This window comes from Thunnus albacares, chromosome 24 (genome assembly GCF_914725855.1).
Source record: "Thunnus albacares chromosome 24, fThuAlb1.1, whole genome shotgun sequence".
NCBI classification, from domain to species: domain Eukaryota; kingdom Metazoa; phylum Chordata; class Actinopteri; order Scombriformes; family Scombridae; genus Thunnus; species Thunnus albacares.
In genome coordinates, this window is record NC_058129.1 from 16,192,069 (window position 1) to 16,218,993 (window position 26,925).

Sequence of the window (26,925 nt, forward strand, 5' to 3'; positions counted from 1 at the left end):
GTGGTAACTTTAGAAAGTCCTTGAGTAACTAAACTAATATTCAACCAGGATTTAGATTCTGACAGATAGTGAACCTCTGCTAATGAATGCGCTTTGATACGGATTGAATGAATGAGGAAATGAAACAGTGTGTCTGGTTCTGTAAGAGGGAGGAGACGGAGAGAAACTCAGGGTTTGTTGAAGAAAACCTGCCAGCGAGCAGGTTAACTTCACAGAGTCAGTTACTGCAGTAACTGACACCAAGTTTAAGTTAGCTCTCTTTCTGAAACTGAAAACCCAGAGTTTCCCTCATTTCACTAAACCTGCTTTCTGAAACAGGCCCCTGTACTACGAAGTAAGTTCAACATACTCAGGATATCTTTTAGTTATCTGGCTTCACTGAGCCTAACATTGCACTGCACTGCCACCCAGTGGATGACACCAATTGGACAGAAATTCAATCACCTCTCTTGAGATGTTGGCAATATTAATGTGCACTTTGGTGGATAGAGGACAATAAAGCAGACAACTCAATTATATGCAGTGATTCAGGTGGAGCTTTAACTACAATAAGAGAAATCAAATCCAAGTCCAGACCTGATATACTGGCAGAGATTTATCAAACATTATACAGAATTCACAAAGCAGATTGTTAGAAGAAAATCTTATTTTGTCTGCCCCCTACTGAAAACATAAAACAATAGATGGTCTGTTAATTACAGTTACTTAACCACCAATACTTACAGTAACATGTGAAAAATCTAAATATACATTTAGAAATGTTCTTGAACTTTCAATTCATTATCCACATACAGAGCCACAGCCCTCCTGTTGGTCCCATTGATATAATACAGCTAGAGAGCAGGAAATCCTTCACAGAGGCCAGAATTCATCACATCCAAACTGCTTTACTTTGATGTAGTCTATCAAAAACTAAGCTAACATTTCAAAGCTTGTGAGGGCTCAATAAAGTTAATTTTTAACAGTAACGTTACCTGCAAGTTCAGACTCCTTACCTGCAGAGAACAGTAACTTCTTATTTTACTAAAGACTTCCTTTGTTGAAAAACAAAACATTTCTCAACAAATTCCTGCCTTTTCCATGTGCTCTGAGCTGGTAGCTTCTTTGGCTTCATACATGAGGCACAATGGGCCCAGGTGTGTCTCATCCTGCTAATCAGCCTAAATTTGGAGTGCGCATGTATTCTCACCTTTATGGTAAATGCATTGAATAACAATAACTTTTGTTACATATATATATATATGTGTATATATATATATATATATATATATATATATATATATATATATATATATATATATATATATATGTGTGTGTGTGTGTGTGTGTGTGTGTGTGTGTGTGTGTGTGTGTATATATGTGTATATATATATTTATGTTGGCACAGCTGGATCAGCTGTACAGTCTAAATAGTAACAGGGTTGTTTATCACTGTCAGCACAATTAGTTTTCAATTGATGTCCTCCAACATCAGATATCAGAATGTGATATATTGGTGTCTGCATGTTACTGCTAAAAATGAGCTGTTTGACAAGCATCAACATATTTATAACCATTAATCCACAGTTTGTAAGTGGACTGTTCAGACACTGAGTGACCAGGAGACATTTCTACTGGCAGCAAGTTCTCATTTTTTAAGTATTTGCATTTATTTTGTACTTCAAACAGTTGTGACCACTGAGCCCTGGTCAGATGATGATGATGAAGATATTCGATGATGATAGCCATACTAAGTATTTGAGAGAAACACATTTTAACTTTAACATATTTCCTAATAGTGTCATGGCACAGGTAATGTTGGTGAAATGTTTTGTTATTATTATTTCAGGCTTTACCTGAACCCTGGTGTTCATCCTCTTGTGTTGGCACTAAGCTCGCTCTGCTCTCAGTTCATGTAGGTTCACTAATAGACACAGAAACTAAACCAAAATACTTTAAGGATGAGAGTTATCCTCCATACAGTACATACTGTATGTGATGTTTTTCTATGCTCCTCCTTTTTGTGTGTGTGAACCAGGTGGTGGAATAAGACATGTTTTGCCTTTCATAATACTTTTTCTCTCACATCCTGTTGACAGATGTTGTTGATCAGTGCATGAATTTACTACTCATTCATATGAGAGTTTATCTTGTGTGTGCATTTAGTCTGGCTGCTCTACTCTTTCCTGACCATCACAGTGTCAGTGTCAGTACAACCACTATGATCTTGGAGCACAGCTGACGACACTCAGTCAAGCCCCTACAGTCTGGGGTTCCCCTCCCACATTGCACATGTTTGAATATAATTACTACACATGTAATCATGTTTAATTTCCACTGTTCATGTTGGAACATTAATACTTTTATTAATATAAAACCTCGTCTGGGCACCACCTTCCACAAATAACCTTTAGTGTCCGGAGGAAACATTAAAGCTTGAATTTAAGCTTCTTCTCCAAGCAGTGACCTCTGTTTACTGTTGCTCAAAGAAATCACACAACATCTTAGGATAAATGAAAACATTATTTATTTTTATTTATTAAAAGCTAAACGTCTTGACACACAATAAAGCATAAAGTAATAAATAAAAATAATGAATGATAATAAAATAAAACAATATTGTTGAGAAATAGTGGCTTGAAGTGTGACTCGAGGCTAACGTATCACAATGAGGAATGCTGAGGGAAAACTAATTCAACTTCTCTAAAGGAGTTATCTTCTAATTTTAACATTATTCGACATCAACCCTGAATCACAAAGCCATGTTTCGTCTCAGCAGGTCCAGGTTGATGTGGGTTCAACTGGAGTCAAACTGCAATTATACAGTGATCCGTTATGACCCGGATTGGCCCGTGTTACAGATGAGTCTTCGTGATAAAGCAGTGTTTAACTACCGCTGAAGAGAAGTCAAGTCGTTCAGGCTGCTCTGGACAGAGACTTTCCAGTTTAACTCCTAGTTGGCCGACTGGTCAGCAAACTGTTCGAGGACCAGTTTCAAACATCGCTCTCTGCTTCCAAACAATGCTTCAGCTTGAAGAATTCAGGCTTTGGTTGGCTTCTTGTAATCTTTGTTGAATGCAGAATAAAGTTTAATCTGACTACACTCAAAACTTTAGAAGCATACAGTTCAAAAATTAAATACTATACATGGAAACACAAGATTTAATGTTACAAAGAAAACAAAAACAAACCCAAATGGTTTCAATAAAAGATCAACGTCTTAAGAATCAAGAATTTTGTTCCTGGAGACCAGCTCAACTCAGCTCAGTCAAGATTTTCTATTTATAACAATTTATAAATTGTTTTGTGCTAAATATTCAGTTCCTTTGTTCTGGACTTTTAAGGTGAGGTTTGACTTCGACTTGAAATGGCAAATAACCTTTTTTACACTGGAGAAATATTTAGTTTTAAAGGCAATATTCACACTTCAGAGTCACTGTCTGAATACTTCATATCACCTTGTACCATATATTTTAAACGATTCAGAAAAACATTTCAGCATCATACATTCACTTCATAGTAAGTTAATCCTTCCTCATCAACATAGCAAACAGCATCATGTTGACTGACACCGAGCCTGATTACACACTAAACTACTCAATGTAACAGAAAGGTTCATGGAATGTATATAACCAAAGATATCTCAGTCTTTGCGAGTGTGAGCAGAGAATTTGCTGTTAACTGTTTAGAAAGGCCAAGGCTAAAATAGTGCATCAGAGGGTAGCAAGATTGCCACAGTACCTTAGATAGAAACAAAACCAGAAGAAGAAGCAGCCTTGACAAGAAGGAAGAGTTCTGAGGTATAAAAGGTGTGAAGAGTTTTTCATCTGTGTGCCTTTGTGTTGTGAACCATGCCCTGAGCATTAATACTGTAAGAATTCTTTGTCTCCTTCCTCTTTTGATGGGATGTGTTTGGCAGCATGTAAATATGCTGCAGCATGAATGTAACATTAAATATTATGTCTGTGTATTTTCTTCTTCAAATTCTGTGGCACCATAAATTATTTGCATCCTTCTGCTGTGGCAGTGTGCAGTAAGTATGTGTCTTATGAGACGAATCAAATTATGATGGCATCATTAGAAATGGTAATTCAAACTGAGATTTTGTAAAAAAAGCAAAGTGGTACAGTACAATATCTCAGTGCAGGTTTGCAGTATTTGGATATTTTTAGTAATCTTCAAAGGCTTTTGATATAAACCCTATGGAAACCAAGCCTACTGGATGGTTTAATCGTATCGTCTACTCCCCTCTATATAAACACAATGTTAGATTTCCCATAAAGAGGCCAAAGTAGAGCCAAACCTATTGAAATCCAAAAATAAAAAATATTCTCCAAACACACAAAATAAATGAATTTCCAGTTAAAGTAAGGTATTGCACAACTGTCTTCTTGAAGTCTTTGAAATCTTTGGTGCTCACAACAACACACGTCTGACCCTGCGTCTGGTCTTTGTCATCAGGTTGATTTGGATCTTCGCTGTGGAAAATAAGAAAATCAAACAATTGAATTTTCCATGTGATGTTTCAGGAGTCTTTTTAAAGGAAGTTACAGTATATTATAGCTAAGATTCTTTATTAGTTGTTCATTGTCCACAAGAAGGAGCACAGAGAGAACTAGATAATTTGGCTCTTATTATAGGTGGAGTAGACATAGTGGTTGTTGTCCCCATCCAATTGATTAACTCCAAGGAATAATTCAAAATTTTAGGAAATGCACTTATTCGATTTCTTTCTGAAAGATAAATGAAAGGCTTGTTATCATTCTTGTCTGTATGCTAAATGTAAAGCTACAGTCAGCAGACAGCTAGCTTAGCTTAGTTTAGCTTAGCATAAAGCTAGCCTGGCTCTGTCTGAAGATAAAATCTGCCTACTTGAACTTCAAAAGCTCATTAATTAAACCATATTTTGTTAGTTTAATTTGTACAAAACCCAAAGTGTAAGTTGTGATTATGTAATGTTTCTTCTAGCATCTAGTCTTTATGCTAAGCTAAGCTAACAGGCTGCTTGCTGAACATATTTACCCCACTAATATGAGGGTAGTACATCAATCGTCTCATCTAACTCTTGGCAAAAAACAAATAAATGAATTTCCAAAAATATGAAATTATATTCCTTTAAGTGTAACATAGAGTCTTTTACAGTGTAGACCAGGTCTGCTGAAGATGCAAAAAAGGGAAATTTCTCTACAGGCTAGCATACAATTCACCATCTTGTAGGAATAACATTACCAGTGATAAATGAATAATTCATGAATATTTCGTTGGGTTTAAATAGAGCAGTTCTTTCAAGGAAATTCCTCTGGGCATCAACAGCTACTTTAAACTCACCACAACTAACTAAACTCTGATAGCGGTCTGTATTTCACACACAATTAGTTCCAAATTGCATAATTCTTTCCAGACAACCTTAAAGAAATTGAAGTTTATCATTTTTTTCTCTTATCACAATATTTAAAGCATAACTCAACCTTCAAAGTCCAGCTCGTAGTAGTTTCTGTTCACTGTGAAGAGCATTTTGCTGTTGGGGTTTTTCTGGTACTTCCTCTCGATTTCATCGCTGTTTACTGAGCATTCAGTTGTGCCCCTCTGCAGAAAAAAGGCCATTCAAATCATAATAATGCTGAAATGTATTTATTATTCAGAGACAAATAAAGTTTCTCAGCTAAATATGAAGTCCACTCTGCAGATAACTTACCTTGTTTAGGAACTCATACCATGTCCCACTGACTCCCTCAAACTGCCATTGTGGTTTGGTGCCTGCTTGATGAAATAGAGCAAGATGAAACATTTAAAAACACTAACAGTGATAATTATTTTATTTTTAAGGGGCATTAAAGCTGCACTAATCTATATTTTTATATGAATAATGTATCAAATGACTGTGTAATGTGAAAGATATCGATCATAATGACAAACCTATAAAGAATTCTGCAGTTACTCTCAGCTCTAGAGCTTTTTTTGCCTCTTTTAGTTCATTGTTGTTTTTTCTTAAAAGCTCTGATAAACCTTCTATATGCTACCTGCCCAGCAGGTACTGTAACAGCAGACAAAGTTAGTGACGACTCAGTGAATAAAGTGGAACATTTAGCTGAATATTTTTCTCATTAGTTGGTGGAGACCAAAAGAAAAGTTAAATAGAGAGTGAATATTGTACTTACAATCACTAACAACATCAGATAATCCATACAGCAGCTTTAAGTAATCTAACTTAACATTTATCAGCTCTGTACTGCTGAACAACATTCAGGTACAGCAACACTGCTGCCTGCTGTAAAATGAATTAAGAATGTAATACTGTAGTTATTTTGCTTCATAAATAAGAGTCTAAAACCTCTAAATGTTTATTTCATTAACTTCTGTTCTTTTTATCCAACGGACAAGCCTCTTATATAACCCATTCCCTTTCCAAACCTTTATTTTTACAATAGGAAGGATTTTTCCTATTGTCCTATAATCACCTCCGGGGTGTTTCAGCCGACAGTTGGATCCGTTGGGACAGTTTCCTTTCAGGGCGAACTCGCAAACATGTCTGTAGTGGCAACTGTCACCTTTCCAACAGCCACCTTCATTGTAATTCCTGCAAGGCTTCCTCTACACACACAGATACAACTTAATAAAAATACAGAAGTTTTTTATCAGTGGAAAGATAAAAAGTTTGTATAAATACTGTATTAAAGTGGGTTTAATCTCCACTTCTCATGACTCAGCATCTTCTCTGTCCAGAAACACACCTGATCGTTGGTTTCTACATGAGAAGGAGACAAAGAAGAAAACATATCACATGTTCAGATGTTTGGTGGATATTTAACAAAGATGATGGAGGTGTTTATATCTTCAGATATAACTTAAAAGCTCTTTAGCCTGGCTTTAGATTAAGAGTGATTTATAGACATTATTTACTTTACTATTTTATTCACTTATTTTATTGTATTAATGCTGTAAAATTATATTGTCTTTTTATTTCATTATTATTAATATTGTATATTTTTTAATCTCACATCAATTTTATTTATCTTTGTTTTTTTCGTTGTTTTTTCTTTGATCTAGTTTTTATTTCACTCTATTTCATTATTATTATAACTTTAAATCTATTTTATTTTATTACATGTTAATAATTTTTATTTCTTGTGTGCATTATTCTCAATTGTTTTTGCTGTTCGCTGTCTGCCTTAAGGCCTTAATATACTCCCAAGCAGATGCGTATACAGAGAGCACTTTTTGTAAAGTGAGACATTGTGATTTAACATTGAAAATAAACTTCTTTATTTGGCCTTCAATAGATTACAACTGGTTACAATAATATTTCTCTCACCAGTTTCATTGCTGGGATCTGGTGACTCAGCAGTTTCCTGGTCCTGGGTGGATGTTTCAGGGACATCTGGACTTGTTGTTGACCTCTCTGTCAAACGATAAAGGAACTATCATGACTACAATACACCTGTAACAGTCATGCAATCTCTTGTTCATGACTGTTCATAAATTATTAAAATAGTTAAAGAAAATGTATTTGTTTTACACTTCAGGAGGATTTATAGTTGTGCCAAGTGAATACAGCACGAAGCAAGTTGAAGAAAGTCTCAGTTATCTTCTTTTTTAGTAGTCGTGTTAATATCACACTTTAAAAGTAGGTGACTGGTTCAGCATCTGTGGTGTTGCCACTACAGGTGAGGACACAGTAGGTCATCTCAGACTCACACGATAAGGAGATGGTGGGTTTAGAGACAAGAGCTGATAGACAATCAAACAAAAACATTTACTTTGAATTTAGGGCAGTTTTTTATAAACTAAGACAAACTTCATACACAATTCCTCCACTTACAGATAACCAGGAGTTGAGTCTTGCTGGTGACTTTGTTGTTGATCTCTACTGTGTAGCTGCCGCTGTCGTCTGGAGTCAGTCCTGTGATCGTCAGCTCTCCAGTTAAAGTGTTCAGTATACAACGATCTGCAAAAATGCACAATTTTAGCTTCTAAACAGGGATTTTGTTGGTCACTCATGAGTGGGCAGCTGGAGAAATATGCACTTTAAAACACTAAACAGCTGATTTTCATACATAAAAAGTCTAGTTTTGATTTCCCACAGAAAAGCAAGTGAATCCCTTTTTTATAACCTGAATTCTTTTCATTTATCCATTGACAATTATGTAATTAAGGTATTTAATTGGGTTTTACAGAGATAATGAATGAATAAATCTTTGTATTGCAACATCCTCAGATATTTAGGGATAATCTGCACAATTTAAGGGCTTGTTGACCAAAACACATGAAAGTGAACCTTATTTAACAGTATACTTTTAATGGGCCTTAACATTTTAATAAAGGTGAAAATTCAGGGTCTGCAGTAATTGTATTTCAAATTTAATGGGTTATACTCCTTAAAATAAACTCAATTCATAAAGAAAACACATTCAAAACCTCTCGATTATAATATAATCCATTCATTTAGCCAAAATATCTGGGATAAACTCATTAAATACTGTGAAAGAATTCCTAAAAATATAATTAATGTCCAACTGAAAAATATTTCAGACTCCCAATTTAAACCAATATTTCAACCTAAATGTATCAAAAACTTCAAACTAATGTATAAAATCATTGATCTCTGGCTACCAAACAACTTGATTTAGATTAAAGTGGTACCTTTGAAGTGTTGGCAGGAGAAAGTCCCGCCTCTGTACCACCCCACAGCAATAATGGGTCCATGTTTCCACACTATGCTCTTGATGGGATTCACTACAGAGGCTGGTGTGAGAACAGCTTTGTCACCTATTTTCATGTAGAGTGGTTCTGCTGTAAAATAAAATAAATTAAAAATAAGTGAATGCAAGTTTCTCTGTTTAAAGTTGAGATGAAATGAAAAATGTCTTTTTAACCCTTTTAGATCACATCCCCGGTCATATTGTGCACCTATTTAACAATATATACCAAATAAATAAATAAATAATCATTTTTTTTGTATTCTTATATCAAAGTCCAATCTATTTCTTCCTGTAAAACAAAATATGATGTGTGCTTATGCAGCCTTGAACCAACCAGTTTAAACCGATATTATAATGACATCCACCCATCAATCTTCAACTTTTAGCATCACAGAGCTAAGATTCATTATGACATGCCCACCTTTCAATGTGAAATAAATAACATTCACTTACATAGAAACTGAGTCTCTCCTGATTGAATTACCATTACCACCTTCTGTATTTCCATCTTCAGGTTCCTTTAGTATATAATTAATGCTCTGACCTGTAACTAAACCTGTGCAAGTATTTGTGGTCATGGATCTATAACAAGCCATTCAAAGAGCTGATGAGACCTTTTACCAAAAGGTAGGCGACTCTGAAATAACAATAATAATAATAATAAACTGACTTCATGGAAGCTATACCTCTGCTATAATTAAATAAGTTTGCAAGAAAAGTTTGCTACACAGAAATGTTCAAATTAAATAAGAACAGCAAAAATAATTATGATTATTATGATAAGCTAATGTATGTTATGATTTGGGGATGATAACAAGGCCGATGACTGATGCAGTAAGAAAACAATGTTTTGTTGATGTGCAATCAGAGATATCAGAAACATAGATGAGAGAACAGTGCAACGTCAACAACAGCACAAGCAGCACTTCTATGTGGAAGTAATAGGCATGTGATTAACAAGTGCAGATATTCTACAGTATTTGTATTTATCTCTTATCTGGATTAAACAAGTGGCATGTTCATATCAGCAGCAGCTGTAATAATTATAACCCAACAGCTACAGATTGTTTGGGGAAGGGGTGAGGACTGATGGGGCCCCAGACAGAAGATCCCACGGGGCCCATCTGACCAACTTTTGTTGGCATTATGTTCCCCAGAACACCTGTTAAATAATCAGATATTAATCAAAAAGCATTTATGGAATCTAAACATTTTTATTTTGACACATTTATATTAACAGCGAAAATCAAACGTAATAAACTCCTAAAAACACATAGTTTAATATTAACGAAATAAGATGAAATAAGAAATGTAAACAACTTAAAAGTATAAAGTAAAAAAGTAAACAAATAAATATAAATAACAAGTGCAAATGAATTCAAAGCTAACTCTAAATGTTCTTTCTCTTCCCACAGTATGACATCAGCGCTCATCAACATCTAGCTTAAACATTTTTCACACTAATGTTAGCAGAAAAAACATATATAATAATCTTCTTATCTGACTACTTAACAGTAATAAATACATTTAGTTATGGATGGTGGTGTTGCTGTTGCTAAAGTGCTGGAGATGGTGGAAGTTGATGGACCTGAAAAAATAACGCCGAACATTTTGTCATGATGATTTTTAGAAAAGCATGACGTATCTCATCAACACCATTAGGATGCAATGAACTCACATTCATCAGGATCAGGACCTGGAGGGGGACTGGTTCCCTGTTTTTGTTGATAGGAACTTCACCAATGTTCCTGTGGAGAGATAAGAAATAGCTACTCTATGATACTAAGCAGCAATATTCACAAAGTATATTCAGAATGAGTTCATAGGAATTCCTGAAATTAATCTTAAATATTTCTTATGGCCTTATTAATTTATATTATCCTGTCATATCATATTTTTTTATTAATTCCAATTGATTTACTTAACTTTAACCAGTTTCGCAGGCCGGCTTCACAAGCCTTTCCAAAGCTAAAACTATTTATTTAGTTTACATTAGATTTTAATCAGTCTCATGTAATCTAAAGGTAAATAGCTAGCAAGCTAAACTCTGTTAGCTCGCTAGATAGCATTAGTCAAGTTCTTACCAACTCCTAAAACGTTAGCTAGCTAGCTTGCATGTTACATGACATCACATATCTTTGCTAACTAACTTTTTGGCTTCCCATTTACTATTATCAATCATCATTTATCATCATTCATTATTATATGATCCACTTACCACTGTCCTGCTTTCTTTTCTCTTCTTTCTCTTTCTTCACTCCCGGACGGATAATTCCTCTATTTCACTCTATTTTGCGTAACGTTAGTAAACGCAAACAGTAGTCACCTGGATGTGACGCTGCTCACAGAAACGCCGATGAGATGGCCCCTTAGGTTGAGTTTCCTCGTACTGGTTGTCAATGAAATGATTCCCATTAAATGAGACAGTGACAGACAGAGCCAAACACCCGCCCCACAGCAAGGTGGAAGCCGGTGAGGCGGCAGACATTTTGGCGTGGCATCTGTGGTGGCCAGTCAGATTGTAGGGGTGGCACTGGCTACCCCGGCCACCCCTTTAAAACTGCCAATTCCTGTGCTTTGTTAGATCAGATTGAGGGCTTCCCTGAATGAATTGGAATAATATCAGCACAGAAATTAATGAAGCTGCATTCATGATCCTTGCAGATACACTGCAGCAACTGAAGCTGCAGGCTGACCAATCAGAGGCTTTAACCACAACATGCACGTCGCACACACAGCGGCAGCTGCTGCACACACACATACACACACATACACTGTAATAACTTTCTGTAAAAATACGGCCAATCCTAACAGTAAAGTACTGTTCTTTCTAAATACGGTAAAACACTGTAAATTTTGATGCTTTCTGAAGCCAAAACCAAGAACAGACATTAACAGTAGGCTACTGTAAGATTTGATGGTAAAATACAGTATTTTCATTTTCGCTGCTGCAGTAATGGAGGGCAGAAGCCACATGCGACCATCGACATCATATAATCATTGTTCATCCTCCTTTGTGGAATTAAACCAAAAGATCAGTAACATCTTACTGAGAAAATAGAATTCTCTATTTAAATAGATTCTCCCTCTCCTGCTGGACTGACCATGAGAACAAGCAATAAACCACTTCTGATTCATGTATTGATTAGTTTTAGTTGATCACACAAGCGTCAAGTCTATGAAATGTTAGAAATTAATGAAAAAGGCCCGTCACTAGTTCCCAGAGTTGACAGCCATGTTTATTTAGTCTGAGTACAGTCCAAAAGATATTCAACTGACACAAGCGGTGGAAGAAGTGCTCAGATCCTTTACTTAAGTACACTATACAGTAATACTCCATTACAAGTAAAAGTCCTGCATGAAAAATCCTACTTAAGTAAAAGTACATAAGTATTATGAGCTTGATGTAGTTAAAGTATTGCAGTAAAAGTACATAAGTATTATGAGCTTGATGTAGTTAAAGTATTGCAGTAAAAGTAAATAAGTATTATGAGCTTGATGTAGTTAAAGTATTGCAGTAAAAGTAGTGGTTTGGTCCCTCTGACTGATATATTATTATATATGACATCATTAGATAATTAATACTGAAGCATCAGTGTTAGAGTAGCATGTTACTGTTGTAGCTGCTGGAGGTGGAGCTAGTTTCAACTACTTTATATACAGTTAGCTAGTTTAGTCCAGTGGTTCCCAACCTAGGGGCTGGGGCCCCTCCAAAGGGTCACCAGATAAATCTGAGGGGTCGTGAGATGATTAATGGGAGAGGAAAGAAGAAAAAACAAAGTTCTGATACACAAATCTGAACACTGAATTTATAAAAAATGGGGAAAAATTAGAACAAGAGGTTAACACATTTTTCATCGAAGGTTGAGATAACATTAAAAAAAAAAAAAGATAAAATCTTTCCCACAAATGAACCACTTGGAGACATAAAAACTTGGATGAAAACCAATTAGCGTTATTATACAATCTTTGTATCGCTGAAGCTTTCAAACTATGATCAAGCAATGAAAGACATTCAACCTAAACCACCATTTTCATGTGTATAATATAAGTAATTATATATTATACAAATATACAAATAATTCCAAGTAAGACTACGATAGTGAGAAATGATTCAGGAGTCAATATAGTGCACCACTGTCAATCTATGTAACCTTGCTGTCGAGACTTTATACACATTTATACATTACATATACTATATGTGAGTGAATAGTTGGTAAAAGGTTTTACTTTCTTATAAATCAAACATTTGTAGTGTATCATGATTTATTTACTCATACAGAATGTGTGGAGTTGCTGTTATGTGAAACCACATAGAGAGATATTTCCTAATCCAGTTTATTCTGACAAGCAACTCCAAATCTAAAGCTTTTAAACCACCTTTTAACTAGCTGGGATTTAAAATATAGTAGGTTTTATTTCTCCACATGAAATTAAAATTTATAGAACATTTTACTGTCTTTGGGGTCATAATAATAAAGATGTTATAATAGAGTATTTCAACTTTCTCCCCTTATTCTTACAGTATACATGGAGTGAGTAGTGATGTAATATAAAATGATTCTGTAGTGGGAGCATTATTTGATAGAGGATGTTGGTCTATTAAAATACGCTGCCCCTGAAATCTTAAATAAAGATGTTTAGTTATAATAGAATATCAAAATATGATCCCCTTATTCTTACAGTACACTTACCTCTGTTTGTAACCAAAAAACATAAATAAAGATGTCATACTGTGAGAACAAGGCAAGTTTATTAGTACAGCACATTTTAACAACAAGACAATTCAAAGTTTTTTTTACATAGAACATAAAAAGCATCAAGAAAAGAAACAAAACACAAGTGCTGACATCATCATCATCAGCAGCAGCAGCAGCAGCAGCTTGTAATAACATTTAAAAACCTGAGACATTTTACATTATAGGAATAAAATTGTTCTCTTCCAGAGACTCAACACATCCTGTTTTTTTTACAATTTATAATTTCATTTAGCAGACGCTTTAATCCAAAGCGACGTACATCTGAGAGCTGATACAACACAAACAAGGATCTAGTCAGGAGAGAACAACACCAGTTAAGTACCATGAAACTAAGTTTGAGTCCAATAGGATGTAGATGCCAACAGGCAGTGCACAGAGGCAAGACATAGAGTGCATAGAAGCAGATTTGTTTTGTTTTTGTTTGTTTTGTTTTTTCTCTTCCTTCAGTCCATCAAGTGCAGAGGTGTTTATGAAAGAGCTGGGTCTTCAGTCTTTTCTCAAAGATTGAGAGGGACTCTGCAGAGTTTGGTAACTCGTTCCACCACCGAGGAACTACAGAAGACAAGAGTCTAGTAGCGACTTAGAGCCCTGTTGTGGTATCAGGCGCCTTTCATTTGCAGAGCGTAGTGAGCAGGAGGGATTGTAGACCTGAATGAGAGAGTTCAGGTAGGTGGGAACCGTTTAAGTTGCTGTTTTATAAGCAAGTGTCAGGGTTTTGAATTTGATGTGAGCAGCAACTGGGAGCCAGTGGAGGGACATGAACAGCAGGGTGACGTGTGCTGTTTTGGGCTGGTTGAAGACCAGACATGCTGCCGCGTTCTGGATCATCTGCTGAAGTTTTTACCTCCACAATCAACAACTGGTTTCTTCTCTTTTACATGTTAGCAGTTTAAAATGTTCCTCAGAACTCCCCATTTCCATCATCAAATCTCTCTAGAAAACCAGTAATCATCTGACCCTCATAAGCTCTCTTATTGTAGCTTCTCTACAATAAAAAATTACATCTTCACAGTGACACTGAGTCTTAATATTGTGCCACCAAATGCTCATGTTGGTATTGATATTATGAGTTCAAAGGTATCACAAAATAACTGAAGTTTCTTCTTTTCTTTTTTAGACTTAAATCTAAGTTAGAGTCACTAAAAACTAAACTACAGCTCATGAAAGAGACAATGAAACAGAGCAAAATGTAAAATGAAGGGATTTGGATGAAAAAAAAAAACCCACAATAACTCAAATACAGTAACCACTGTCAACTTAATAAATTAATTTAGAGATGCACAACCACAAACCTCCACCTGGCTGCAGGTATTTCACACAGTCCTGCTCACAGCTGTCAGCATTTAACTCTGTTTGTAGTCACATCTGTTGGGAAGGATCAGCCCAAAGCAGTTACATTCAGTGATGAAACCCTGAACTTCTGTCCTGACAGACAACAAATCTGTTGTTTGGTATAATCCTGCAGGGTTTTTTTTAGTAAAAACAAACCCGAAGTACTTCAGCTTTGGGCCTCATCTTCTGGATCTGCTGTCTGTTCATCCATCAGCAGCGTGTTTCAGCGTGATCAGGAATCATTGGTGACTTCTCTGTAAAATGATAAAAGAACTATCAGAATTACAATATATCTAATACATGCAGGTCACACAGAGTTTTAGTTTACTGCAGTTGCTGCTGTAACTTTTGGCATCATTCTGACTGGATACAATAATATTTCTCTCACCAGTTTCATTAGCAGTTTCCAGGTCCTGGGTGGATGTTTCTTGGACAGGTGGAAGCAACACTGACATCTCTGTGAAATGAATAAAGAATTGTCACAACCATGATGCATCTATCAAACATTGGATCCATATGAGAAGTTTTTTTAACTGCTGATATTCAAACAAATGTTGGTCAGATATGTCTTTGTCAGTATTTAGTTGCAAATAAATCTATTTGTCAGAATACATGTTTTAATTTTATCTGTTAAAACTAACAGCAGTATGATTGATGACTGTAAAACTTCATTTGTTTGTTAGGAAAACATCACATTACTAAATCAACAACAACTAACAATGTGTCCAATTAGACTTTAAAAAAAAAAAAATGATGATGAAGCTTTTATGCATCCCTTAGTGATCTATGAAATTGGAAAATCACAAAAAACACACACATGCGTGTGTATTACAATAAGAAAATCTAAAAGTTTTAATCCAGTTTTTTGTTGTTGTTTTGTTGTTTGTCCCTCTTGTCTTGTCCTGTGTCATGTGTCGTCATGTTAACCACTCATTTTGCACTATCAATTTTTTAAAAAGCACAAAAAACAGCTTCTCTTCTGGAAAAAAAATAGTTGTTTAATTGTTTTGTCAAATTTTATTTATTTATTGGTATTATTAGTTACATCATCTATCTTGTTCTATTGTTACTGACTTATAATTTGACTGTGGAACTGCTATGTATGTGTAAAAAATGTGTCTGTCATTCCCCTGCTCTGCTTTATAAATAGAAAATAATAATCTGTCACAGTGCAAGAAGAGATAAAGAAGTCCTGTAATTTCATTTATCTTAGATTTGAGGGAAACATCAGCAACATCACTAAAGTAGTTTTCTTCCACCTCTGACACATCGTCCAAGTTCACCCATTTCTAACACAGTCAGATGCAGAAATTCTCATTCATGCTCATTCAGGTCTTGTATTCTGTACTATTAAAAAGATCCAACAAGTCCAAAATGCAGCTGCTACAATTCTTCTGATTCACTGGTTTACGGTTTCATTCAAGTCAAACTACAAACTGCTACCTATTACCTCCTGACCTGTCAAAACTTCTCAGACCTCACATTCCCCCACGAACACTCACATCACAGGATGCAGGTTATCTCATTATTCCAAAGATTAAACCATTGAGATTTTAATTAATAACTGATTGGTTGTTCTATGCTTTTATTGATTATTGATTAGTATCAGTGTAGAGATGACAGAAAATGAGGGACGGGGGGAGAGAGAGATGGAGAACAACAATCAATAAAGGTCCCTAATCAAACATGAATCAGGGACGTTGTGGTTCATGGTCGACGCTTCACCTCTTAAATCCAATTTTTGCCACTCCTATAACTGAATAGTATCATGTATGTTTAATATAATGTATGTTGTTATTATTTTCTCTTTCTGTAATTGTCTTCTTTCTTTTTGAACTTTGTGATTTTACTCTTAAAAAAATAACAGATTATTGACATATCTCCATTAAATAGATTGAGACAGGAGAATAGCCTTATCTGACTGATCACATGATTTGTATGTAAAAGTGGAATCTACAAGGTACCCAGTAACTGTAGCTGTCAGATAAATGTAGTTGAGTAAAAAGTATATACTTCCCTCTGAAATGGAGATGAAATATAAAGTAGCATAAAATGGAAACACTCGAGTGAAGTTTAAGTATCTCAAAATGGTGCTTAAGTACAGAAAGAATGTAAATGCAGTTACTGTGGGGAATATAATTGGTGCTTTCAACGGGTGAAATCTGACTGTCATGGCTTTGGCCGTCAAACCTGTTGGAGATTAAAACATTTCACTTACCAGTTTCATTACTGGTTTCTGGAGGCCCAGTAGATGTTGTGTCCTGGGGAGATGCTACTTCTACAAGACTTGCTGGTCTCTCTGTTAAAATGTTAAAAAGTTAAAAGAACTGTCACAGTCACAATGCATCTGTCACACGCTTCTGATAAAACAGTTAAAGTGGTAACAAATTTTATAAAGTTTTTACAAACCAAAAAGAAAAAAATCCCCCCATACAAAATGGTTGAAGAAAAGTTCCAGTTGTTTCATAATCTGGGTCTTACTGGGTCAGTATAATCATGTTTCACTCACCAGTTTCATTGTTGGTATCTGGGGACTCAGCAGTTTCCAGGTCCTGGGTGGATGTTTTATTGATCTCAGAGATTTTTGACTTCACTATTAAATGATAAAAGAATTGTCACAACCACAATACATCTGTCAGACAGTCAAACTTCTAGTTTACTGCAGTTATAACGGTTCAAGGAAAAAAAAAGTTGTTCTTACCCTTATCCCACCTTTCTTGGAACGCTGTGAAATGAATAAAGAATTGTCACAACCATGATGCATCTATCACACAGTGAATCCATATTAGACGTTTTTTAACTGCTGCTATTCAAACAAATGTTGGTCAGATATGTCTTTGTCAGTATTTAGTTGCAAATAAATCTATTTGTCAGAATACATGTTTTAATTTTATCTGTTAAAACTAACAGCAGTATGATTGATGACTGTAAAACTTCATTTGTCTGTTAGGAAAACATCACATTACTAAATCAACAACAACTAACAATGTGTCCAATTTGAGACTTTTTTATTTAATTGATTTTTAGCAATTAAAAAAAGTACATTGAATACATTTGAAACACTGGTTTTTGCTTGTAAAAGTTTAGATATTAATTACTTTTAAGTGCTGGATGCATGAAAACAGAACATTATTTAAAATATTGTCATGTTAAATACTCTAAAAGACAAATAGGTGACCAATGTGAAAATGTTCTATCTTACCTTGCCTTGCCCTTTCAGCTTCTCCTGTATTGAAGATGAATAAGTGTGTGTTAACTCACTGCAATTCTTCATTAATCATGTTTTGTTTCATAATTAGGTTTTATAAGTTACATTTTCTTTTGTCAATGTCAAACTTGTGCAACATGGGTATTAATAATACATTTGTAACTTTCATAACTGCTCTTTTATCTGGTGGTTTTGTTTAGTTGAGAAAGTTGTAGAGATTAAATACCTGAATTAATTACAGACGTTAAAGGTGGCCTTTACAAACACAGCTTCTCATTAACAAATAGAACAATATTAATAGTATTAACAGAGTCCACAATATGTGTAGAGTCATGAGAGATGGGTTTTCCTAATACTCTGACAACGTTGTCAGAGGTGAGGAAGAATCAGCCAAAGAAAATGTAATGAGTCATACGTTTTAGTTTAGTGACAACACACAGTCTCTGCAGTACAGCTGAAGACTCGCCTGGTCTTGACCTTTTAAATATCGAACCTTCAAGGCTTTTTTATGGCTTCAAAGACTTCAGACATACAGATACAGAAAGGCAGACTGTCTCTGGTGCCTTTCAGTGTGTTTATCAATGAACCTCTACTTTACATTTTCAGCTCTGATTAGGAAGTTGTCTTCTGATGTTGCCACTAAGCACAAGAGATAAAGAAGTCCTGTAATTTCATTTATATTTAGAGAGAGATGGAGAACAACAATCAATAAAGGTTCCTAATCAAACATGAATCAGGGACGTTGTGGTTCATGGTCGACGCTTCACCTCTTAAATCCAATTTCTGCCACTCCTATAACTGAATAGTATCATGTATGTTTAATATAATGTATGTTGTTATTATTTTCTCTTTCTGTAATTGTCTTCTTTCTTTTTTTGTGATTTGACACTAAAAAAAAAAAACATTATTGTCTTATTTCCATTAAATAGATTGAGAGTTTCCAGGTCCTGGGTGGATGTTTTATGGACCTCAGAAATTGTTGAGATCAGTATTAAATGATAAAAGAATTGTCACAACCACAATACATCTGTCAGACAGTCAAACTTCTAGTTTACTGCAGTTATAACGGTTCAAGAAAAAAAATAGTTGTTCTTACCGTATCTCTTCTTTTCTAGATACTCTGTGAAATGAATAAAGAATTGTCACAACCATGATGCATCTATCACACAGTGAATCCATATTAGAAGTTTTTTAACTGCTGCTATTCAAACAAATGTTGCTCAGATATGTCTTTGTCAGTATTTAGTTGCAAATAAATCTATTTGTCAGAATACATGTTTTAATTTTATCTGTTAAAACTAACAGCAGTATGATTGATGACTGTAAAACTTCAATTGTCTGTTAGGAAAACATCACATTACTAAATCAACAACAACTAACAATGTGTCCAATTTGAGACTTTTTTATCTAATTGTTTTTAAAATTCAGCAATTAAAAAAAGTACATTGAATGCATTTGAAACACTGGTTTTTGTTTGTAAAAGTTTAGATATTAATTACTTTTAAGTGCTGGATGCATGAAAACAGAACATTATTTAAAATATTGTCATGTTAAATACTCTAAAATTATTAAAGACAAATAGGTGACCAATGTGAAAATGTTCTATCTTACCTTGCCATCTCCTTTCAGCATCTTCTCCTGTATTGAAGATGAACAAGTGTGTGTTAACTCACTGGAATTCTTCATGAATCATGTTTTGTTTCATAATTAGGTTTTATAAGTTACATTTTCTTTTGTGAATGTCAAACTTGTACAACATGGGTATTATTAATACATTTGTAACATTCATAACTGCTCTTTTATCTGGTGGTTTTGTTTAGTTGAGAAAGTTGTAGAGATTAAATACCTGAATTAATTACAGATGTTGAAGGTGGCCTTTACAAACACAGCTTCTCATTAACAAATAGAACAATATTAATAGTATTAACAGAGTGGACAATATGTGTAGAGTCATGAGAGATGGGTTTTCCTAATACTCTGACAATGTTGTCAGAGGTGAGGAAGAATCAGCCAAAGAAAATGTAATGAGTCATACGTTTTAGTTTAGTGACAACACACAGTCTCTGCAGTACAGCTGAAGACTCGCCTGGTCTTGATCTTTTAAATATCGAACCTTCAAGACTTTTTTATGGCTTCAAAGACTTCAGACATACAGATACAGAAAGGCAGACTGTCTCTGGTGCCTTTCAGTGTGTTTATCAATGAACCTCTACTTTACATTTTCAGCTCTGATTAGGAAGTTGTCTTCTGATGTTGCCACTAAGCAGAAGAGATAAAGAAGTCCTGTAATTTCATTTACATTCAGAGAGAGATGGAGAACAACAATCAATAAAGGTCCCTAATCAAACATGAATCAGGGACGTTGTGGTTCATGGTCGACGCTTCACCTCTCAAATCCAATTTTTGCCACTCCTATAACTGAATAGTATCATGTATGTTTAATATAATGTATGTTGTTATTATTTTCTATTTCTGTAATTGTCTTCTTTCTTTTTTTGTGATTTGACACTAAAAATAAACTAATTATTGTCATATTTGCATTAAATATATTGAGAGTTTCCAGGTCCTGGGTGGATGTTTTATGGACCTCAGAAATTGTTGAGATCAGTATTAAATGATAAAAGAATTGTCACAACCACAATACATCTGTCAGACAGTCAAACTTCTAGTTTACTGCAGTTATAGTGGTTCAAGAAAAAAAATAAGTTGTTCTTACCCTTTCTCAACCTGTTCAGCATCTCTGTGAAATAAATAAAGAATTGTCACAACCATGATGCATCTATCACACAGTGAATCCATATTAGAAGTTTTTTAACTGCTGCTATTCAAACAAATGTTGGTCAGATATGTCTTTGTCAGTATTTAGTTGCAAATAAATCTATTTGTCAGAATACATGTTTTAATTTTATCTGTTAAAACTAACAGCAGTATGATTGATGACTGTAAAACTTCATTTGTCTGTTAGGAAAACATCACATTACTAAATCAACAACAACTAACAATGTGTCTAATTTGAGAGTTAATTTAATTGTTTTTCAAAATTCAGTAATTAAAAAAAGTGCATTAAATGCATTTAAAACACTGGTTTTTGTTTGTAAAAATTTAGATATTAATTACTTTTAAGTGCTGGATGCATGAAAACAGAACATTATTTAAAATATTGTCATGTTAAATACTCTAAAATTATTAAAGACAAATAGGTGACCAATGTGAAAATGTTCTATCTTACCTTGCCATATCCTTTCAGCAGCTTCTCCTGTATTGAAGATGAATAAGTGTGTGTTACTGGAATTCTTCATTAATCATGTTTTGTTTCATAATTAGGTTTTATAAGTTACATTTTCTTTTGTCAATGTCAAACTTGTGCAACATGGGTATTAATAATACATTTGTAACATTCATAACTGCTCTTTTATCTGCTGGTTTTGTTTAGTTGAGAAAGTTGAAGAGATTAAATACCTTAATTAATTACAGTTATACAACACGTAGTTCCGACCAAACAATCTGATTGGTCAACGAGACATTTAGAACGTGCTCAAATCAGCATGACAGCACATCTTGCCGTGCTCAAATGAAATAAGCCTCATCACTAAAAATATTACTCCACCATTCATTAGAACTACAAATCGTGACGTCGGGCTAACAACAACAGTCATTTCTGGTTTGACAACTGGTGGTTAATTTGAATTGCGGAGATATGTGAACTTGGCAAAGTTGTTTTTTTCTGTTGTCATTTTAAGCCGTAACTGTTTGGAGATATTTAGTTAAACACGGTGGTCCGACCTATCTGATGTTTCTCTTGGCTTTATTATATGTACTGTGTTGCTTTGCTAGTGTCTTTCCTTTGTTTTGTGGGAGATCTGCGGTGAAAACCCGGAGTGGGGTTTTGAGTTGTCTTTCTTTTATGTTTGTGAAAATGGATTGAACTGAACTGATTAGAGGTTGTGGGGGGAAAAAACGGATCCTTTACTGAGTGGATTGATTTTTGAGACTGTGAGACAAGTTACACACGCACACAGTCACACACACACACACAACTCGAACCTTTTTTCACTCTTCATCGTTACCTGGCACCCCCATACACAGCAAAACTTAGCCATTTTCCCTTCAGTTGAGAGTCTATCTGAGCCTCCACTCCGGCATCCTCCATCAGCTGTGCCGGTGAGTCTGTGACATGGCGCCACTAGCTTAAAAATGTCTGTGAAGTTTGTAAACGCAATAGCTAAATCTGTCCATGGAAAAATTATTTCTTTCAGTGGATACTTTAGTTACAAGAAGATTGAGCTAGCAAAGCAGTTTTGTGTTTATATGTGAGGTATTTATTCAGTTTTGGAAATCCAACGATATCTAGAAAGCAATAGCTGAAGTTGGCTGGTTGACTCAACATGGAATAGAAATCATCTCTGTTGCTAGGTCGTTACTAAGGGTCGGCCTACTTGCTGGAGTAGTTAACTAGGTTTCATTACATATGAGTCTACTGCTGTGAGTGATTGTTTTACAGGTATTAGTAATAACCCATGTATTTCCATGGAAACGGAGATAACACAAGCAAAACGTTTATTTTTAGAGCGAACTGCCTCACAATATGAATACATTTTGTTTATATATTTCATTTTGTTGGTAAATGCTGTATAATTGCAATATTACACTCGAGGGTGTGCTTTACCTTAATTGTTGGTATTTCAGTGATGAGGTCAGGAAAGAGGTGCTTGCACACCATTCAAATTTTATTTCAGTAATAATTTTTTGGGCGTTCTATGTTTTTAATGATTAGTATCAGTGAAGAGATGACAGAAAATGATGGACGGGGGGAGAGAGAGATGGAGAACAACAATCAATAAAGGTCCCTAATCAAACATGAATCAGGACGTTGTGGTTCATGGTCGACGCTTCAACTCTTAAATCCAATTTCTGCCACTCCTATAACTGAATAGTATCATGTATGTTTGATATAATTTATGTTGTTATTATTTTCTCTTTCTGTAATTGTCTTATTTCTTTTTTTGGGTTTTGACACTAAAAAATAAACTAATTATTGTCATATTTCCATTAAATATATTGAGAGTTTCCAGGTCCTGGGTGGATGTTTTATGAACCTCAGAAATTGTTGAGATCAGTATTAAATGATAAAAGAATTGTCACAACCACAATACATCTGTCAGACAGTCAAACTTCTAGTTTACTGCAGTTATAACGGTTCAAGAAAAAAAAAGTTGTTCTTACCCTTATCCAACCTTTTTAGGAACTCTGTGAAATAAATAAAGAATTGTCACAACCATGATGCATCTATCACACAGTGAATCCATATTAGAAGTTTTTTAACTGCTGCTATTCAAACAAATGTTGGTCAGATATGTCTTTGTCAGTATTTAGTTGCAAATAAACCTATTTGTCAGAATACATGTTTTAATTTTATCCGTTAAAACTAACAGCAGTATGATTGATGACTGTAAAACTTCATTTGTCTGTTAGGAAAACATCACATTACTAAATCAACAACAACTAACAATGTGTCCAATTTGAGACTTTTTTTTCCAATTGATTTTTAAAATTCAGCAATTTAAAAAAAGTACATTGAATGCATTTGAAACACTGGTTTTTGTAAAAAAAAACTAAACAAAAAAAAAAAAAAACAAAAAAAACAGTGGGGCCAGAACAGTGACATTTACATTTTGGCATTGAAAATATAATTTGGCATTCAAAACAAAATCTGAACTGAGAAAGAAAATATTGGCATTGAAACAAGTTCCTCGAAAAATAAAACACGGACATTAAAAAATTACAATCTCACAATTTTATCATCTTATTTTATTTTGATATTTTTTGTGTAATGATGTGTTTTTCAATGTCAGTCTTCAGATTTTTTTACGCTATCAGTATTTTTTAAGTGTCACATGTTTCAGTTTCAACTTTCTCTTTTTCAGTTTCAACTTTCTGTCATCGTTTTGTCGTAGGGAGGCGGACCCTTGCTGGGCCTACATTACCCAGTGTGCCTTGCGATGCGACACAGATCGGATATCCCAGAGCGAGGTGTCATGGCGGAGATTTTGAGCCAGACTGTTGTAATTTTCACTCTTGGACTGTTAATATCTCACTTTATTAAGATTAAATATTTTTTCAGGCGAGAAATTATCCACGTAGGCTTCAAATATGTGGTCAGTTTATTTAAATAACATCTGTTTGTAAATCTGCTGCAAAGTTTTCGGAGATGTGAGGAGCCGCTGGCCGGGTGAAAGCAGCCGGTCATCTCAGCTGCTAGCAGCCCGAGTCCTGCGTCGTCATCCCGGGGAGGAAACCGATCTGTGTAGCTCCTTGGTGATTCACCGCTGGTTCTAATGTCTCCGTAGCATTTTGATATATGATATAATCCTCTTGGAAGATAAATGTTGGAGTCACAGATTAATTGTAGCTGCCACATTAGTTTGTCTGAATGTAAGTTACAGTGAAGCTTCATGTTCTTTCTGGTCAGAACAGCAGCGCTGCCTCTGGGGCTCTATATGTACAGATATCACCACATTTACATTAATATAAAGGTATTAAAACAAACAGATCAGTCTATATTACATTTCATTTTATTTTATTAAGCATCTTCCCGTCCTCAGAAGTTTGTACTCCTGTGTTGAACTTGCCCAGTGCTCAACACACTGGCGCCAGAACAGGGAGGACAATGAGACTCTTTGTGTCCCCACTTTCAGGTGTTATGGTAATAAAGTCTGATATGTTGATAAATCTGAAGCCTCTGAGGTGCTGTGCCAGAGCGCAGTGCCATTACGCACGTTGGTTCACTGCGTTTACCTTCATTAAATCATCTGAAAACGACACCAGACTGATACATTATAACCACACACACCTCTACACATATCAGACTGATCGGTTATAACTCGATATTCTACCTTTTTATGAATGACACGTCGGGTTTGCAGGGCTCATCATATCCTCTTTTCCAACGTTCTTTTCAGCAAAAGTAACATCTCTTATTTTATTCTTGAGACACATTGCAGTGTAAACACTGTTGTGTAACACAAATTTTAACACAAATTGAAAAACATATATAAATTAGTAATGGACAGGCCCACCGTTGGTTTTTTCATTGTATGTACCCTATCACTCAATTCAGGCTGATTAGATGTTTTTACCTAATATATAAAAATTTTGTTCCATGGAGGACGGAGAAATACACAAATGCAGTCTAAGCAGGAACAACAACTGATGAGTGAAACATCCATAATTAGTCTTTATTAACTTAAAAGTTGGTCATGAAGAAATCAGTCATAATGTGAGATTAATGTGTTGTTTAACTCCATGTTTACTGCATCTCAGCACCTGTCTGTGTCACTGCCTGTGGTGTTGTAGACTGTCTGCTTTGTATTTGAACAGGTCTTGTAGTGTTGTAGACCGCTGTGTCTATTGTATGTTTATGTTATTCCCGTGTTAGAAAGACATGGTACGGAGACAGAGCACCTGGCTTGTCCTTATCTATTGGTGGTGCTGAACTGTTCATCAGTCGGTGTATGTAGAGCACCACATGCTGTCCTCAGTACTGAAACATTTGAACGCGGCTGGCAACCTGTTTTCTTTTTTGTTCTTCAGAACAAGCTTGTCTCAAAGTGGCTTCACTGTATATTTCCTGAGACATAGGCTTGCATGGCTCAGTAACAATTAGTGATTATGAATAGGATATATCAGCTATTTTACAGTTGTGAATTTTAAAATGACTGTTTTAGAAAGACCCCTTGAGAATGCTTCGCCCCCTCTGTGCTGAGAGTCTAGCTCCGCCCCTGAATGAGGATTAAGGGAAAGTAAGAGACAACATGAATCTCTGAAAAAAAGCTGAAAAACGGAAGAAGAGAAAACTGGGCCCCCATGACCAATTATGCTTAGGGCCTCCAAATGGTTAGCAGCGGCCCTGTGAATCACCAAAGGCGACTTTTGACTTCAGCTTGGAGTGAGATTTGTTCCATGATCCTGGTGTCGTTTTCAGCTGATTTAATGAAGGTAAACACAGTGAACCAACGTGCGTAATGGCACTGCGCTCTGGCACAGCACCTCAGAGGCTTCAGATTTATCAACATATCAGGCTGCCCATTTTAGGTGGAGAATGTTTAATTGAAATAACTTTATTTTATTTTAAGCATTATTCCGTTATTGCAGCACATTTACAGCAAATATTTAGTTTGTTCTTGTTGATAAAATCACCAAGTAGCAGCGGAGCGACTTTGCTCCAGAAACAATGTGGTTCTGCTGCTTATCTGCGCGTCTCGTCCTGGCAGTTCACCCTGCATGCAGCGCTGCGCTCCACAACACCACACAAACAGGCAAAGCAAATGTTAAGGTCAGGAAAATACCAAACTATCTGTGTGCTGCTTGTGCTAGTCGTTTCACTATCACGAAAAATAGGGCTCAATGTTGTATTTGAGGGGTCAAATTATTTAAACTAGGCAACCATCATAGGCTACTCACAGTCCTCTGTGTTCTGATTAGGACTGGATTTAAAGGTCCAACATTTTAGAGTAGATATTATCGCTGTGACTGTAATACCTGGCTTTAGACGTCACCACTTTATTACCATAACACCTGAAAGTGGGGACACAAAGAGTCTCATCCTCTTGGAAGATAAATGTTGGAGTCACAGATTAATTGTAGCTGCCGCATTAGTTTGTCTGAATGTAAGTTACAGTGAAGCTTCATGTTCTTTCTGGTCAGAACAGCTGTAATTGTCTTCTTTCTTTTTTTGTGATTTGACACTAAAAAATAAACTAATTATTGTCATATTTGCATTAAATAGATTGAGAGTTTCCAGGTCCTGGGTGGATGTTTTATGGACCTCAGAAATTGTTGAGATCAGTATTAAATGATAAAAGAATTGTCACAACCACAATACATCTGTCAGACAGTCAAACTTCTAGTTTACTGCAGTTTTTAAAAAAAGTTGTTCTTACCCTGTCTC

At 35.3% G+C, this 26,925-nt stretch overlaps 1 protein-coding gene across 2 annotated transcripts in view; it reads right to left on the reverse strand.

The window, feature by feature from the left end:
* LOC122976553 (titin-like) overlaps positions 1-26,925 on the reverse strand; it is a 326,074-nt gene that overhangs the window by 114,612 nt on the left and 184,537 nt on the right. The window contains exons 56-61 of one of the 2 annotated variants that reach the window (XM_044345108.1): positions 21,208-21,234; positions 19,075-19,098; positions 17,973-17,996; positions 17,472-17,495; positions 17,280-17,363; positions 16,989-17,069 (exon numbers count right to left, since the gene is read on the reverse strand). The exons of the other annotated variant lie outside the window; for it this stretch is intronic. Of the exons in view, the coding sequence (XP_044201043.1) occupies positions 16,989-17,069; positions 17,280-17,363; positions 17,472-17,495; positions 17,973-17,996; positions 19,075-19,098; positions 21,208-21,234 (264 nt within the window). The remainder of the gene's footprint in view (positions 1-16,988; positions 17,070-17,279; positions 17,364-17,471; positions 17,496-17,972; positions 17,997-19,074; positions 19,099-21,207; positions 21,235-26,925) is intronic. 2 annotated transcript variants of the gene reach the window in all.